A 15208-nucleotide genomic window follows, 5' to 3' on the forward strand; every position below is an offset into this window, starting at 1 on the left:
GGTGTGCTTCCAAAGAGCAGGTGGGTGGAGTTATTAATGACAGACACATGGATGGAGAGCCTCTGCAGGGCTCCTCGTTCCCATTTGTATTTTGGTGTGCTTAGGCTTCATGAGCTCTATTGTGTCAAATCATATTTCTAAACTTATATTTTGTCAGTGCCCTCTGTGCACTTCTCCAAGCCGATCTCAGCTGTGCTGCCTTCACTCTCTTCCCCAGGGAGGGGAGCCACGGCAGATGGGGTTAGGGCAGAGGGCTGATGCATCTGACAGCAAACGGCCGGGCTGTTGAGTGGAAGCTGTGAGTGTCAGGAAGCTACTTTTCCCCTGAGAACCAACTAACCACTGAAGAAAGTTGAAAATGAGCCCTTTGAGAAATGCTATTAAAAGTAGTAAAAAATTGCAATTGTGCAGATGATGTGGTGCTGTGTGCTTATTCGAATGCTAATGAGTTTGACATTAGGGAACTCAGAGGCTTTACAGCTACTCCCTTATGTGATTCAGTTCTTTATTGGCAATCTTTGAGAAAATAAATGGAAAATGTATTGCTAATAAATACATAACACGATAGAGTATTAGACAAAAAGCCATTACTTTCAGGATTTAGAAAGAGCTTTGTTTGCCAGTGTGACTGTTTTCCAGGATCTTTTGTTTTAGGTTAGTGTATGGCAAACAAAGGGGAATAGGCAGGTGGAAAGCTTCAGAACTCTTTCTGAACTGAGGGTGCAATAGAATAGGCCAAAAACATTTGGAGAGAAAGCCACTTTTTTTTTTTAATTGCAATCAAACACAAACTAAGAATTCCCAAGCTCCTGTGCTACTTTTCAATTCTCACATCATGTGCAGTAATCTGCTCTATCACTTGAGAATTTTATCTCCATTTTTCCACAGGAACTATAGTTGCTGACTTGAGTTGAAGAAGCATCTACTTAATGTCTGGTCAAATCCTACAAGAAATACAGAAATCTATGATTAAAAAGCTGAGCACTTTGATATACTGCAAAGGGTAGAGAAGGCAGGACAGCAGAAATCTTCTGCAAGGAAGGTTGGTGGCTTGTGTTTTAAAACATCAGAACTGCCAGACATAAACATTTTAAATGTGCATGGATATATGTGGTATTTGCATAAATTGGTTCCTGTAGTATGTTGAGTGCACCACATTGATTTTCAAAGTTTTCTCTCGAGGGTCAAATGGCCTGATGAAAACTGATTTTGTGCTCATCCCCGGGACCAAATAGAGGTGAGGCAGCTCTGTGTATGATGACTGAACACAGAGTAAACCAAGGGCAAATCGTTTCATTGGACAAAAAGTTAAAGCATTAGCAAAAGGATTAGTATCATGTTATGATGGTCTCATTAAAAAGAACCATAAGTAACAAAAGAATACATTTTGGATCTGCCTTTTGTGACCGCTTGAGTATAGTACATTCCAAATCTTTTCTAAACTTTTTATTTTGGTGGTTAAAAATAAAAATAATAGTAATGATCATTGAGAGTCCCTCTTTTCTAACTTCCCAACTAAATTGAAGAAGTAATACAGAGGTAAGTAGATGGATAGATAGATAGATAGATAGATAGATAGATAGATAGATAGATAGATAGATAGATAGATAGTTTGGTAATAAAGACAAAAATAAATTTGGCTTACCTTAAAAAATAAAAAACTATTTTTCCCATTGATACATAGTTTAAGAATTGTCATTCTATTTGTACTCTAGTACAACCAAACTATAGATAAGTGTCAACACTTTGTTGATTGTTCACTTAAGTGTTTATTGCTGCTCTTCTATTTATTTGTCCAGCCTGATATACTTTTCTTGTTTGATTTCTTATCTCAATAGAATGAATTTCAGGATTTATCACTAAATCAGACAAAGTCATTTATCTAGTACCCCTGACACAGCAGGGCAAACTGAGTTGGCATACAAGTTACCTGGAGAAAAAGAGAGGTAAGGTGACATTTTTATTTATTAAAAAGTAGAAAAGTGAATTCAATCAAAGAATTTATATGGAAGCTCTCCTCTACAACAGATCTTTCTCTGTGGATTTGCTTACAAATTTATTGTTAGTGCTGAATTTAGAATTGTGATTTTTTTCAGAAACACAGCTATTTAATATTTTAAAATATTAAATAGGCAAAGTCCTCTGAGCCTACAGCCCTTTTCATATTGATTGGTATGTGTTATTTGTTCACACATGTTTGCCTTTAAAGAAAGTTTCTTTGTTGAAATGTTTTTCTAAATTCAGTTTACATTCATTTGTGTTAGAAATTAGTTTGTTTATGGATTAAGAGTAAATAAGCGAGATTTTTCAAAGCACAATGTTTTAAAAAGTACTGTGGATGACTTCTGGAGTGAATTTATGCAAACACTAAAAAGTAAGGAATTGGATTATTCTTGAGAGAAATCTATTTCAAATGATCTATCCCTATATGAAGGAGCTTGATTTCTAACATTGACATATTTTGCAACAGATGCATCTCAAAATATCAGCAAGAAAAAAATTTTAAAGGCCCTTTTAGTGTGTTACTTGCCCCGAGTTATCTTTAAACTGGGCATATTAAAAACATATATCAAAAAACAAACCGTCTTCTAAAACATAAAGCTGGAGATTGTCCCCTAATGTCACAAAGCTGTGACTCTGAGGCCGTGGTACGGCGACTAATAGAAATCCTTGGCACAAGTTTGTTACCTAAGGGAATAATAGGACTATTTGCTGGAATTGTTTGGCAAAAAGACACCAACACATGGCTTTGGTTTATATTCAGCATTGCCAGTTGCACAAAGTTGTAGGATGAAGTCTACACCAGCAGTGACAACTCAGAAATCAGAGAGAATGAAAACCAACCACTCACCTTACGATGCTACCCAAGCTTGTTTCAGGTCTCAGATTTCTTTGCGGCAGTGCATTTCTTTTTTTTTTTCTTTTCTTTTTTTGTTTTTTGTTTTTTTTTTGAGACACAGTCTCGCTCTGTCACCCAGGCTGGAGTGCAGTGGCGCCATCTCAGCTCACTGCTAGCTCCACCTCCCGGGTTCACGCCACTCTCCTGCCTCAGCCTCCCAAGTAGCTGAGACTACAGGTGCCTGCCACCACACCTGGCTAATTTTTTGTATTTTTAGTAGAGACGGAGTTTCACCGTATTAGCCAGGATGGTCTCGATCTCCTGGCCTCGTGATCCACCTGCCTCGGCCTTCCAAAGTGCTGGGATTACAGACGTGAGCCACCGCACCCGGCCTAAGGCAGTGCATTTCTAAGAAGCTCTAGGAAATTTCCTTTGAAAATCATCTCCTCTTAGGGGAATGTGCCTACACATGGCCCTCAGGAAGATCTGCTTCCCAGAAAACTGTACTTAAAATGACAGCGGACTGAATCTACTTTTTCCTTTGAGTTTGGTATTTACAGGGGTAGGAGCGATTAGGGGAGACAAGGAGAAAGATCATAAATCCAAAGTGCACACATCCTTCGATTCTTCAGCTCTCTATATAGAACCAAAGACAGTACAATAAGAGGTATATGAGAACAGAGCATTGAAATCAAGACTAGTGTGCAAATAAAAGATGAAAAGTTCTGAAAATTATAAATATGTCATCACAGATGGCATAGAAAAGATATGGTTTTGTTAGAATTTAATTTTTTTAAAGTTTACTTTCTGAATTTATTCCTATTCTTCCTGAGTTATTAATAAATGTATGAAAACAAAACTAGAAAAATAAGAGGAAGGGAAGAACAGAGAAAAAACATACTTAAACATTCTTAGTATTCCTCTCCACAAGTCAACTAGCATCCTTTTAGTACTGCAGCTCATTTTTCCCATGATTTCTGCTATGTGACAGGTAAACATCTTTGTTCCCATTGTGAGCTGCCCCAAAGCTATGTTTAAAACAAAATGATGCCAGAATCATCAAAAGAAAGGGCACTCAGTGGAAGATTCTTTGTTCTTCAATTTGGCCAAGTTTCAGTCCAAGATGCTGGCGTCATCTAGTTGTTTGGTTTTCTGGGCCTAGCCATTTCCAACTTCCTGAGTTTTTCTTCACCATTTTTTTTAAACACGTGTTTTTTGAAAAGGAAGCGTCCACTGTAGATAAAGCGTTCCTCATGGAAAGGACCCCAGCAGCTCTTCTCAGCAGTCACAGATCTTCCTCCCACCATTGCTGTGAGTCCCCAGGATTGAAACGACATCTCACAAGAGCAATGTGACACAGCGACGGAACCACACTGCCAGGTCAAAAATCTCAGGAGATGAGCAGAGCAAAATCTGGTTCAAAAGGGAGCTTACTGCAAGTTGAATGTGTGTGATGGACTTCTCAAATTAAGAGTGGCAGCTGGGTGTGGTGGCTCACCCCTGTAATCCCAGCACTTTGGGAGGCCAAGGCAGGTGGATCACCTGAGGTCAGGAGTTCAAGGCCAACCTGACCAACATAGTGAAACCCAGTCTCTACTAAAAAAAAAAAAATTAGTCAGGCATGGTGACACACGCCTGCAATCCCAGCTACTTGGGAGGCTGAGGCAGGAGAATCACTTGAACCCGGGAGGCAGAGGTGAGGTTACAGTGAGCCGAGATCATGCCATTGTACTCCAGCCTGGGCAAAAAGAGCAAAATCTCATCTCAAAAAAAAAAAAAAAGAAAAGAGTAGCTACCTGTATGATATATCTATCTAACTAGACAGTGTTTTTTAATAAGTAATTAAATTTTTACTTGGACAGCCGGGTTTTGTTTTGTGTTTTTGTTTTATTTGCCATTAGGTTAAAATAGAATTTTAAGTGAAAAATAAAATCTAAGGGAAATAAAACCTCCCCACATGTCAGTAATTGGCTTGTGTGAATGAAAGCAAAATGGAGTTTATGAATTCTATGTCCTGCTCCTTGAATCTCTTCCCTCCCACAAAACAGCAATTCCAGGACTTCCTCTTCAGCCCAAAAGAAGGTACCAGATCTGTGCACTGGGGCGATGTGGAAGAGACTTGCTTATTGCCCCTGATGTAAACTCCAGTAAGAAAAGACGTCAAGTACAAGTACTAGGAAATCACTTTATACATCAGTTTATAGGTTTGTAAGTACATAAAGATATTAAATGAGAGCTTTCCAAACTCAACTCAAGAGTTCATTTCCATTTTCTGGTCATTTTTCTTCCTCATTGTATACCTGCTTATTTCCATTTTTAGCTCTTGCATGTTTTCCTCCAAGTTTTGCTTTTTGGCCTCTTTATTTTATACATGTCTTTTCCTATTGCCATCACCTTGCATTCACCCCTCTCCCCAGAAAACTGGGACATTAAGCCCTTTTCAAAATGTTTTTCATGGCATTATTAAGAATTAGAGACTGAGCAAGAACCACTTTTTTCTCCTTTTTATATAACTATTGTACATAATAAGTTGATAGTTATCATTTAAACTGAACTTTTTTCTTAAAGTAGTTTCAAGTTAGGGAAAATAAGAGTGGCAGAGTTTACCCTTACTGTTCTTACTCCTATCGAGAAGTAGATTCTCAAAGCCAGGAAGAACCCATTATAGGAATTTCAGAATATATCTTCTGTCGGTTTTCATCCATAATGAGGTATATGAGAATGAAGTATATAAATGCCCTAAGAAATTTGGAAAGGGACAGCTTTTTTAAAACATAAAACGTCTGTTTTAAGAAAAGAAATGACTCATTAGGTTTTACAGAATTAATTACAAGCTTGTCAATAGTATCGGGGCTTAAGCAGTAAAGACAATCAAGTCTTCTTTTCCAGGGAGAAGAAAACAAAGTTCCCAAAAAGAAGTGTAATTTTCAAGACTGCAGTACAAATTAGGTTGATTTCTTGAATCACACCATAATCATGTGCCTCATCTCTAATTCTGGAAGACTTTGAAAGAATGATAATCTACCTTCACCCCATCTCAGGGGCCTGAACACACACACTGAAGTAGAAATCTTTTTCCACTTCTAATGATCCATTACTTGGACAAGGGACTCATTGAACATGAGGCCTGATTTTACAAAACTTAAAACTTTCCATTGGCAATTTATTGGGGTCCATGAAAATAATCCAAATGAAGAATACTTAAAATATCTACTCCCATAGACAAGGTTCTAGAAACCAAAACCTATTTTTGAATTGAGATCTACGAGAGGAAAGAACCATCTCCTAAGTGATAAACTCTCCACACTGAAAAACACATATGCCTTCGGTTTCTTATGTTCTTATTTCCCAATGACCCTCAGACTTGAGTAGACACAATGTTGTAACTTTTATTTTTTACCTGTGAAGAAGAGAAAACAAGTGAAACAGCTGAGTTGTATATTATGGCCTTGATCCATTTCACTCCTGCAACTTGACCCACAAGTTAAATTTGAAAACTTAGTTCTATGAATGAGTTCTCAGTTTTTAAATATGTTTGTATAGGATATCTATATCCTAGACCAACAAGAGGACAATAGCTCAAACAGAACACAATTATGAGACCAGCATTCCAAACACAGTCAAAGGGAGGTCCATGAATATTTATGTATCCTTTCCAATGACTTTAGTGGGGAGCGGCTGCCTGGAGTGGTGACAAGGCAACCAGGCCCTTGGGTAGCTGAACTGCGAAATAGAATTCAGCTTAAAGCCGGTCTAAAGAAGATTGCACTTAAGTGTGCTTCTGAAATTTTGATTTGTGTCCACTGGCACTCTTTGCGGGTTATGTTTAGTTTTGCTAAAGAAACTCATGGAGTTCATCCTTGCCGTTTGGGTAATTCTTCAGAGGGTTAGGGTGAGTTAATAGCATCCATGTGGCAAGATAACAATAGATTGGTGTTGCTTTGTGGAGGCTCACACATAGAAGTGGCTTCCTCAGAAATATGTGTTGGTTTTCATTATTTTAACCCTCACATGCTACTGATCTCTTGTCATCTAGTTATTCATTTGGCACATGGAGGGGCATTCACTAGAGTTGAGCCACTTTGTATGCAACAGAGATACTCACGGGCAGAGGGGGATTTCACCACGCAGTGCTTACTATCCTGAGTAAACCAAGCTATTTTCATCTTAGGCAGTGTCACATCTGTCATAAACTCATGTGGCTTGAAAAGAAGGAAAATTGACAGGAAAAAAATCACCCATATTTTATTGCTGTTTTCTCTTATTTTGTAGTTTTAAAGTATTCACAACAATGGACCATTTTATTTAGACCATAGCAACTGCCGTTCACCAAAGGCAGTGAACACTTTTTGTTTGCTAGTTTAAAAAGCAGTTCAATGATTGGTGTGGTGTTTATTATGAAATGATGACAAAAGAGTTCTGGTGGTTTTAATAGTTTTAGCTTACGAGAGCTGTCGTTAATTTTGTCTGTAGTGTTGCAGGTGAAAAAATGCACAATGGATAAATAGTCTATATTGGTTTAACTGAACATAATATATAGTGTGTTCTGGAGTTGTTTGTCTCAATAGACTATAGTAATCAAAAGTAATGAACCTATTATGTGCAGGACCTTGGAGAGCGTCGAATGGCAGTAAAAGTGTGGCACATAAAAGGTTTATTAAAGGAAATTAAAGTCCATCATTGCCACACCTGCTCCCCTATTATAAGTCTATGGCAGGTCAGTGCCTTCAATCACAACTCAGCCTCTGAGAGCAGAAATGCAGCTCCCATTACCATTGCAGTCACACCGCATCAGAGCTAGTGTCAGGATTTAAGCATGGGAGCCACTGAGCGCACCTTCTGCCTGCCTCTGATTTTCAACAAGCAAAGCAACTTATTTACATTTAAGAATTCCTTCTGATAATGTGCAGAAGTGAATTAAACTAAGAGATGATTAGCAGATTCTAGTGAAATAGATGGGTGTATCAAGGTCAGAGTCTGAAAACAACAGGCTTTTAAAGTCTTTGCATCCCTTTGATCATTGATTTGATGACATTTAAAATATTTAGCAATGGTGTTTTGGGGAATTTGATACTGACACATATATCACTCAATTTTCACCTTCCTTATACCTTTGAATGATTATAACTGGCATTTATTGTGAAATTATAAGAGTAAACATATGTCGTTGTTGATAATCAAAATTTCTCATGGTATTTTCTGGGGGCATTTCAGGGGTTTGTCTTCATGGTGCTTTTTTACACAAGGAATCATTTTTTTTCCCAAGCTTAGAAAGATATATGTATTCAGAAGAAAGGACTTAGATTTTAGTAAATTTGTCTGAAGTCTTTTGGTTTGACACGTGAGGTTTCGTCTCCTTCACAGCCACTGTTAATGAGACGAGCCTTTTTCCATCTTTGTAATGCCAGAAGTGTTTGAGTCACTTCAAACACTTGTGGACAAGGACATCTGCCCTCTTGTCGCTGTTCTCTCTGGTTTCCAGCAACTGTGGATGTATTTCCAAAGCTGGTGGTATGTGGGGGGGAGTCATGGTTATGTACTATAGAGCCGGGCTGTGAGTCAAGAGCATGGAAGGCTACTGTTTTTCATAATGACCTTCAGAACTTCTAATTACATGTTTTCATATTTTGGTCAATGTCAAAGGAATGACCTTAGGACTTTGTGTTCATGTTATAGATGGATGCAGAGGCTGAAGATAAAACACTACGTACTCGCTCTAAAGGAACTGAGGGTGAGTTAGCAAGCAGGTTCTATGACACTATGCCTACTACACCATGAAATATGAGAGTTCCAGTGCTCAGTCCCTCATGTGCAGTCAGAATGATTACAACTTCCTCGGGGCTTCTTTTTTTCAAATCAAGCCAGGACACTGGCTCTTGGCATGGAGAGGCAAAATATTATGAACCAGGAGTTAAAGAATTCAGAAAAGGCCAAATGATATATGACGCTAATTTTTCAAAATGCAATCATGAGTGGATTTGAACATCACGCAAAACAGCATAAGGTTCAGCAAGTGAAGGATGTTTCATGGAAAACTTCAGATTATGGAAGTGACCTTTAATGGCCAAAGGAAAAGCCAGAATTGTTAGTTTATTGCCAAAGCAGGTTTTGATTTTTATGTTATCTGGTTTAGTGGTTCCCAACATAACTTAGTTCAAGTAAAATGATGGTGTTTGTTTTTTGACTGTCTCTGCTGGGAATTTCCAGCAGCTCTGATGTTTGGAAGGTTTAACTTGCTGGTTATCCCTCTCTTTTTGTAACCAACAGATGGTAATGTAATATTGAAATATAAACAGGCCCTTGATGATATAAACATCTGGAAAACAGGATTGACTGGCAATAATAGCCCTTAAGGAAAATAAATTTTATTATAATTGGCTATATTTTTGTGACCCTTAATTCTAAGTGGAAAACTCTAGGTTCACCACAGCCTCTGAAAACACTCAGATAGCTGTTCCCTACCCACCCCACCCCACCCTCCTTGGAGTCCACCTCACAGAGGAAGAGCTGCGGCAAAGCCGTAACCCTGCAGCTCTTTAGAAGGGTGTTGAGAAGTACAGTTGACAGTGGCTGATCAAATGGAATGCTTTCATTATCTGTATATTTGTATATACAGTCAAGGTAGTTAATTCCTCTTTGAGCAAAGTCCAGAATCCCAAAATTTTTAATGAATTCAAGGATAAATTTTTTCAGTTAAAATGTAACCATGGTTATCATTAACCATGGTAACCAAAATGCAGAATAATGTTGTGCTCATGAGACTTTTTTCTACCTAAACAGAAATTTTATACTGTATTATTTTCCAGTCTTACTTTATATTACTTTTAAAGTAACCACATTATATATCCTAATATTTGGAATGTAGTATTTCTAAACAATAGCTTTTTTATGGAGCAAACTTCTCAATAGGATACCAGCTTAAGAAAAGCAATTTGACCCATTATTTGGAATAAGTTTATGCCTGCCATAAATATCAGCATGCTAGAGTGTGTATTTGGATTATTTGAATTTCTTCTTTTGACTTCTAAAAGCACACTACTCTGTCATACTTTTAAAATGTGGGTTTTTTAAAATTTGCAATTCCTTTTGGACTTTAAATTCCTCTGGCACAGGCATGAACACCCTTAATAGAGCCAAAATGTTCTTCTAGAAATGAAACAACTGTTTCTCGTGAGGCATGAGTAATCTTTAAAACCACCTGTTGTCTCGCTCAATATGCTGCTTATCCTTGTGTAGGCAGGTATTTATAAACATGAACTTCTTTAGTTCCCATCATTTCAGTCAGAAAAATCAAAGCTGTTTTTCCCATAAGTTCTTCATTTTTAAAAGGTTGGTGATACTACCATGGCTGAAGCTCATCCTCCCCTTTCTGTATGGAGGAAGTTTACGAGTAAAAGCATGGGACATATTTATTTAGTAAAGTTTTACCAGTTTTATTTGAATATGTGTTTAATATTAATAAAAATATAATCTTGAGATTCCTTTTGAATAATTTTCTACTAAACATAAAATGTATTTTAAAAATAATCTGAGTCATTTGTGCTCCTGTGAATTTTCAATGAATCTTTAAGAACAGGTACCTGGAAAATCCAATCTATGATTACCAAGGTACTCAACCCACAGTCTGACTATTCTGGGCCATATCTATCTGTCCTCTCATCTCCAAAGAACCAGAGCAAGAAAAGATAAACTCACCCAGTGAGAAACTTGTTGGTCATTACCTCTAGGTGGGTGAAAAGTTTCCATTATACAGTTTTGAAAATTATCAACTGATTGAGTCTTCTTTTTCTTCTGATTTTGTCAACAGTGCCAATGGATTCGCTAATCCAGGAGCTCAGGTAAGATTTGCCCTGTATTACTTTTTTTCACATTAATGGGCTTTGATTATTTGAATAATTTGTACTTCTGAAGCCTCAGAATACTTGTTTTAACAGAAGGAATTGGCTAAAGGGCTTTTTCCATCCAGACGCTGTGTATGCACCAGGAAGGCAGAAGAGAATAACTGTACTGATACTTGATCCTGAACAACTCAATCTATTGTATTAATGACATAACAAAACAACGTTTTGCTGTAATGTGAGTGGTAGCCCACTTTTCTTCATCAAGAGTGTGCTCCCTTTGTGCACACCTTGCATGCGGTTGGATTTCACATTGATGGTCAGGGAAGAGCTGAGCTGTTATCCATGAACCTGACTGATGGATAACCCAGATCCTAAGTTATCCACTTCTTGCATTAAATAATTAGATGATTCCAGGCCGAGGTGAGCAGATTTCCTGAGCTGAGGAGTTCCAGAACAGCCTGGGCAACACAGTGAAACCCCGATACTACTAAAATACAAAAAATTAGCCGGGCATGGCGGCGTGAACCTATAGTCCCAGTGACTCAGGAGGCTGAGGCAGGAGAATTGCTTGAACCCGGGAAGTGGAGGTTGCAGTGAGCCGAGATCACACCATTGCACTCCAGCCTGGGTGACAGAGTGAGACTCCATCTCAAAATAATAATAATAATTATTATTATTATTATTATTAGATGATTCCATTGTGTAACTAATTTTTTAAACTAAACATGGGAACATAGTGTGACCAATAGTTTTTTTGAGTGGGTTCATGCATTTTCATCACAGATATTGTTGCTACTACACCTAGGCAATATTGTGAAAATTCCACCCTAACATATTTTCCAGGATAAATTCTAATTAGATTTTCTTTCAGAGTCTTTGTCAAGGTGTAGTCAAAAGAAAGTATTTTTTTTAGGAAGAAACACATGCAGATGACACATTTTCTGTCAGGAACAAGATAATTGCTCTGTACATTTATCTGCATGTGCTATTGACAACCTAGGAAGTCCCAAATCCACTATTTAGTCCACCTTTCCCGAAACAGCAATGGTCTGTATTTGTTCCTCAGGGAAATGTTTGAAAAATGGAGGATGTGTAACAGTGTCTAATACACTTAAACTTTGTAAGGTATGCAATTTACACAGTTCTTTCTCCAGGCAACTGAGCTTGTGATTCCCCTAAAACACAGGCTGTCACTGTTGCTTCCATGTGGCTTATGATCTCTCTCATAGCCTTGGTTCATTTATGTAGCGAAACACTTATCTGTTAGAATTCATGCAGATGCTCTTCTCTGTGGAATTTTTCAGTAGGGAATCCATGGCCCTACCTGTGTAATCAATTTTGTCTTACGAATTTTATTTTATTTTTATATATTTATTTTTTTGAGACATGATCTCAAACAGGATCTCACTCTGTCTCTCAGGCTGGAGTGCAGTGGTGCGATCACGGTTCACTGCAACCTCAAACTCCTGGGCTCAGGCAATCCTCCTGCCTCAGCCTCTTGAGTAGCTGGGAGTACAGGTGTGTGCCACCACACCTGGCTAATTTTTGTATTTTTAGTAGAGACAGTGTCTTGCTATGTTGCCTAGACTGGTCTCAAACTCCTGGGCTCAAGCGTTCCTCCCACCTTGGCTTCCCAAAGCTCTGGGATTAACAGGAGTGAGCCACTGCACCCAGCTTAAGAATTTTAATTTTGAAAGTCTTTTGATAAGAACAGGACATAAAGTGTACCCCTACATTTGGACAGGATTAAACTGTTGAATAACCTTGCTCATTTAAATTATTGCCTTTAGAATTTGCTCTTATTTAAAATTCTTATCTTTCTGGAGCCTTTCTTTATATCTCCTGTAGAATGTTCAAGAGAAGTTTAAAATGACCCAGTGCTCCAAGTGGGGGAGTCCCTGGAATGGTTTCTTGGTTCTTGTTGTAGAATCGGTGTGCCCGTGGACATGAGGCCACTTACATGGTGAGGGACACCAGAGCCTTTTAAAGGAATCAAGCCATTTAGAGAAAAAAAGACCTTAATTTTAGTGATGTTTCTTGAAGGCAACTTTCATACAAGATAATCTTTAAGGAATTAACGTGTGCACATTGGCCTAAGAAGAAAAACATAATTCATAGAGAAAAAGGCATTAGCAGAGAGAAGCAAATTAGTGGGAAGAAATGTTTACTGTGCTCTATGTGGAGAAATAGAAATTACTATTTGAGCATGTCAGTAGCATTAATAATAATGTTATATATATATATGTATGTGTATATATATATATATGTATATATATATATATTGAGATGGAGTTTTGCTCTTGTTGCCCAAGCTGGAGTGCAATGGCATGATCTGGGTTCACTACAACCTCCGCCTCCCGGGTTCAAGTGATTCTCCTGCCTCAGTCTCTAGAATAGCTGGGATTACAGGCGTGTGCCACTATGCTGGGTTAATTTTGTATTTTTAGTAGAGATGGGGTTTCTCCATGTTGGTCAGACTGGTCTCAAACTCCTGATCTCAGGTGATCTGCCCATCTCGGCCTCCCAAAGTGCTGGGATTACAGGCATGAGCCACTGCACCCAGCCAATAAACTAATATTTATTGGGGTCCTATGTGCCAGACACTCTTGGGCTTTCTTAACCTCTATTATCTCACTTAATCCTCCCGATAGCCTTATAAGGCAGAAACTCTGATATTTCAATTTTCAGATGAATAAAGTGAAAATAAATAATTTATGGAAATGACCCAAGGCTACACAGCTGATAGGCAATCCAGACTTCGGACTCAAAGGCCAGCTTCTCACCCACCAGACTAGTCTTTCTCTCACATACAATTAATACTGTTTAGAGCAGAAACCAAAAAGCGATGTAAGCAACAGATTTCTCACAGTCTATATTTTTAACCCTTATGGTTTATCTTTCAAACAGCCTAGTTTTCTTAAATTTGGACAAATAATATAGTTTAAGATAATAATGTTTCTATTTTCCTAATTCTCTAAAGATTATTTTTTGTCAGCTATTTCATTTTAACTAATTTGTTATTAGAGTAACTCAGAAAGCTGATGATAATTGCTGGGAAAATTTATAAACATCATTAAATCACCTATTTTTCTTTAACAAGACCCAGCTAATAAAAATCACTAAGTGATTATTTGAAATTTTATAATCATTTCTGTTCAACAGAATGACCGTGCTTAGACAGGCAAGGTCCCAAGTTGTTTCTTTCTGTTTTTGGTGGAGCCTCACTGTGTTGCCCAGGCTGGACTGCAGTGGAACAATCTCGGTTCACTGCAACCTCCACCTCCTACGTTCAAGCTATTCTCCTGCCTCAGCCTCTGGAGTAGCTGGTACTACAGGCGTGTGCCACCACGCCTGGCTAATTTTTTGTATTTTTAGTAGAGATGGGGTTTCACTGTGTGAGCCAGGATGGTCTCAATTTCCTGACCTCGGGATCCACCTGCCTCAGCCTCCCAAAGTGCTGGGATTACAGGCATGAGCCACTGCGCCCGGCCCCAAGTTGTTTCTTAAGTAGTTTAAGTTGACCCAGACATAGATTTTAATTATTATTCTATGTAGATCTTGGAGGAAAAGTACTGATTCATATGGAAGCTTATATTTTTAGCATCTTTTACATTTTTGTCCATTTCCTGCAATTCCTCTTCCAATTTTTTCCACAGGTTTGTTGTGATCCAGCACAACTGTGTGCCTGAATTCTGAGTATCTTAGGAAATGTGGCATGTTTTCCCCAGCGTAAAAGTTATGGCTATTTTGTAGAGAACACTGGCAACTTTATTTGGTTCTTCTTTTTAGAATGCATTGGACATGTTATTGCTTCTAGAGCGACTACTTACCAAAGTATTAATACAAATAAAGCTAATTTAAATATACTGTGTATTGTTCATGGCACTAATAAAATTGATACTGACATTCTCATCTACTTATTATACTCTATGTCAGCTATTATCATCACCATTAAAAAAGCAATTTATAACCACAGGCCCACCTTTAATCATATTCCTTATTAGCATTTCCAGTCTTTCCTCTAACACAATTCAGGTTACAGGTGGTGTCGAGAAGGCTCTCCTGTGTCTTTCTAAATCATGACCATTGCATTATCTCTGCGCTTTTCTTTTATTACTATTATCCTTAGTCTGAACCTCATGCTATTGCATCTACTAATATTGGTAATTGTCTCTTACATTGGCAAAGTGTTTTTACACCAGTCCAGCCCCCTTCCTCTAATTAGGAAAACATATTCTAGCCCCTGAAATGACTTTCCTATATGACTACTTAGAGAGACAAATGAATTCAGGCCTCTAAAGTATGTTAGAGTCAAATCTCTCTGTGCATTCATGGTCTTTTTGCTGTGTACCAATTTGTCAGCTTAAGTTTGGTAATGAAAGTTTTAATTTAAGTTTCTCTCTTTATTTTATTTTACATAATTTCTTACTTTATATAAAATCCTATCATTTGGCATTTTCCTCTAAGTTTTAAAATGTTAAATATTTTATGAGCTCTCTAATCAATAAATTATAGGTTTATTTTATTT

At 37.8% G+C, this 15208-nt stretch overlaps 1 protein-coding gene across 3 annotated transcripts in view; it reads left to right on the forward strand.

The window, feature by feature from the left end:
* Positions 1-15208, forward strand: part of ST18 (suppression of tumorigenicity 18, zinc finger) — a 318440-nt gene that overhangs the window by 192929 nt on the left and 110303 nt on the right. The window contains exons 4-8 of one of the 3 annotated variants that reach the window (XM_011937607.1): positions 889-1042; positions 1839-1946; positions 4888-5043; positions 8483-8570; positions 10647-10677. In XM_011937607.1, the coding sequence (XP_011792997.1) occupies positions 8516-8570; positions 10647-10677 (86 nt within the window). In that variant the 5' untranslated portion in view covers positions 889-1042; positions 1839-1946; positions 4888-5043; positions 8483-8515. Of the gene's footprint in view, positions 1-888; positions 1043-1838; positions 1947-4887; positions 5044-8482; positions 8571-10646; positions 10678-15208 lie in introns of those variants that run through there. The other 2 variants (XM_011937609.1, XM_011937608.1) reach the window with 2 other exon arrangements.

The sequence above is a fragment of the Colobus angolensis genome, unplaced genomic scaffold (genome assembly GCF_000951035.1).
Source record: "Colobus angolensis palliatus isolate OR3802 unplaced genomic scaffold, Cang.pa_1.0 Scaffold166, whole genome shotgun sequence".
Classification (NCBI taxonomy): Eukaryota; Metazoa; Chordata; class Mammalia; order Primates; family Cercopithecidae; genus Colobus; species Colobus angolensis.